At 53.7% G+C, this 1,013-nt stretch overlaps 1 protein-coding gene across 1 annotated transcript in view; it reads right to left on the reverse strand.

The window, feature by feature from the left end:
• The window catches only part of TBX2 (T-box 2), a 24,230-nt gene that overhangs the window by 19,623 nt on the left and 3,594 nt on the right, over positions 1–1,013 (reverse strand). The window contains exons 2-3 of the mRNA XM_009891178.1: positions 723–909; positions 567–600 (exon numbers count right to left, since the gene is read on the reverse strand). Of these exons, the coding sequence (XP_009889480.1) occupies positions 567–600; positions 723–909 (221 nt within the window). The remainder of the gene's footprint in view (positions 1–566; positions 601–722; positions 910–1,013) is intronic.

Here is a 1,013-nt window from a genome sequence, read left to right on the forward strand (position 1 = left end):
GGCGAGCAGACAAAGTGCTCTTTAATCGATTGTGACTCTTCGCCATAAACTTTACGAGGGAAACAAGCCCACCAGGACCCTCAGACAGAGCTGTCAATTAGCATCAGCAGCCAGGGGTGGAGGTGGGGGTCAGCTTTTGGGTTAAAACACACACACACACAACTTTTGGAGGGGGCTGACAGAGGCTCTCCGCTCCCCACCAAGCTCTCCTGGCTCCGCTGCTTGCAGGGCGACACTTGCTAAATCACGAAAGCGACTAAAATTAGCTTATCTGGCTCTATTTTTTTGGCTCCTCCTGGGCCCAGAGCACCTTCTCCGTGAAGCTGCCCAGGCCGCGGTGCCGCTCGCTGCAGCCTGGGCCTGCAGCAAAGGCTCACGCGGCCCAGAAAAGGTGCGACAAAGTCCAGGAAGAAATTATTAATAGTAATAATAGAAATAGTAATAATTAGCAGTAGTATTAGTATTAGCAATAGCAATAATAATAGTAGTGGTATGAAGGGCACCTCCTGCTCTGAGGGCTTGGGGTTTAACTATTCTCCTGTTGCTTGCCTTTTGGCCGCTCTCACCCAAAATGTCCTCACGCGCACACACAAATACACTCTATTAATGGACAAGGGATGGGACAGGGGTGAGAGAAGGGGTAGGTGCAGGGGCAGGGGAGAAGGAACGAGCAGGGACAGGGGAGAGGGCAGGAGGGGAGGGCAGGGGCTGCCTGGCCGTACCTTGTCGTTCTGGTAGGCGGTGACGGCGATGAAGTCGGTCTCGGGGAACACATAGGTGCGGAAGGTGCTGTAGGGCAGCTTGAGGATGTCGTTGGCCCGGACTATGTGGAACCTGGGCTGGTACTTGTGCATGGAGTTCAGGATGGTCTGGGTGGGCGAGAGAGCACAGCCCGCGGCTGCCGTCAGCCTCACGATCCACGTTACAGGCGCGTCTAGCTACCTCCTAAAAAAAAATCCCTTTTCTCCCGAAAACAACCAACAAACCCCACAAATTCACTGTGAGCAAGGAAT

This window comes from Charadrius vociferus, unplaced genomic scaffold (assembly GCF_000708025.1).
Source record: "Charadrius vociferus isolate BGI_N301 unplaced genomic scaffold, ASM70802v2 scaffold239, whole genome shotgun sequence".
Taxonomy (NCBI): Eukaryota; Metazoa; Chordata; class Aves; order Charadriiformes; family Charadriidae; genus Charadrius; species Charadrius vociferus.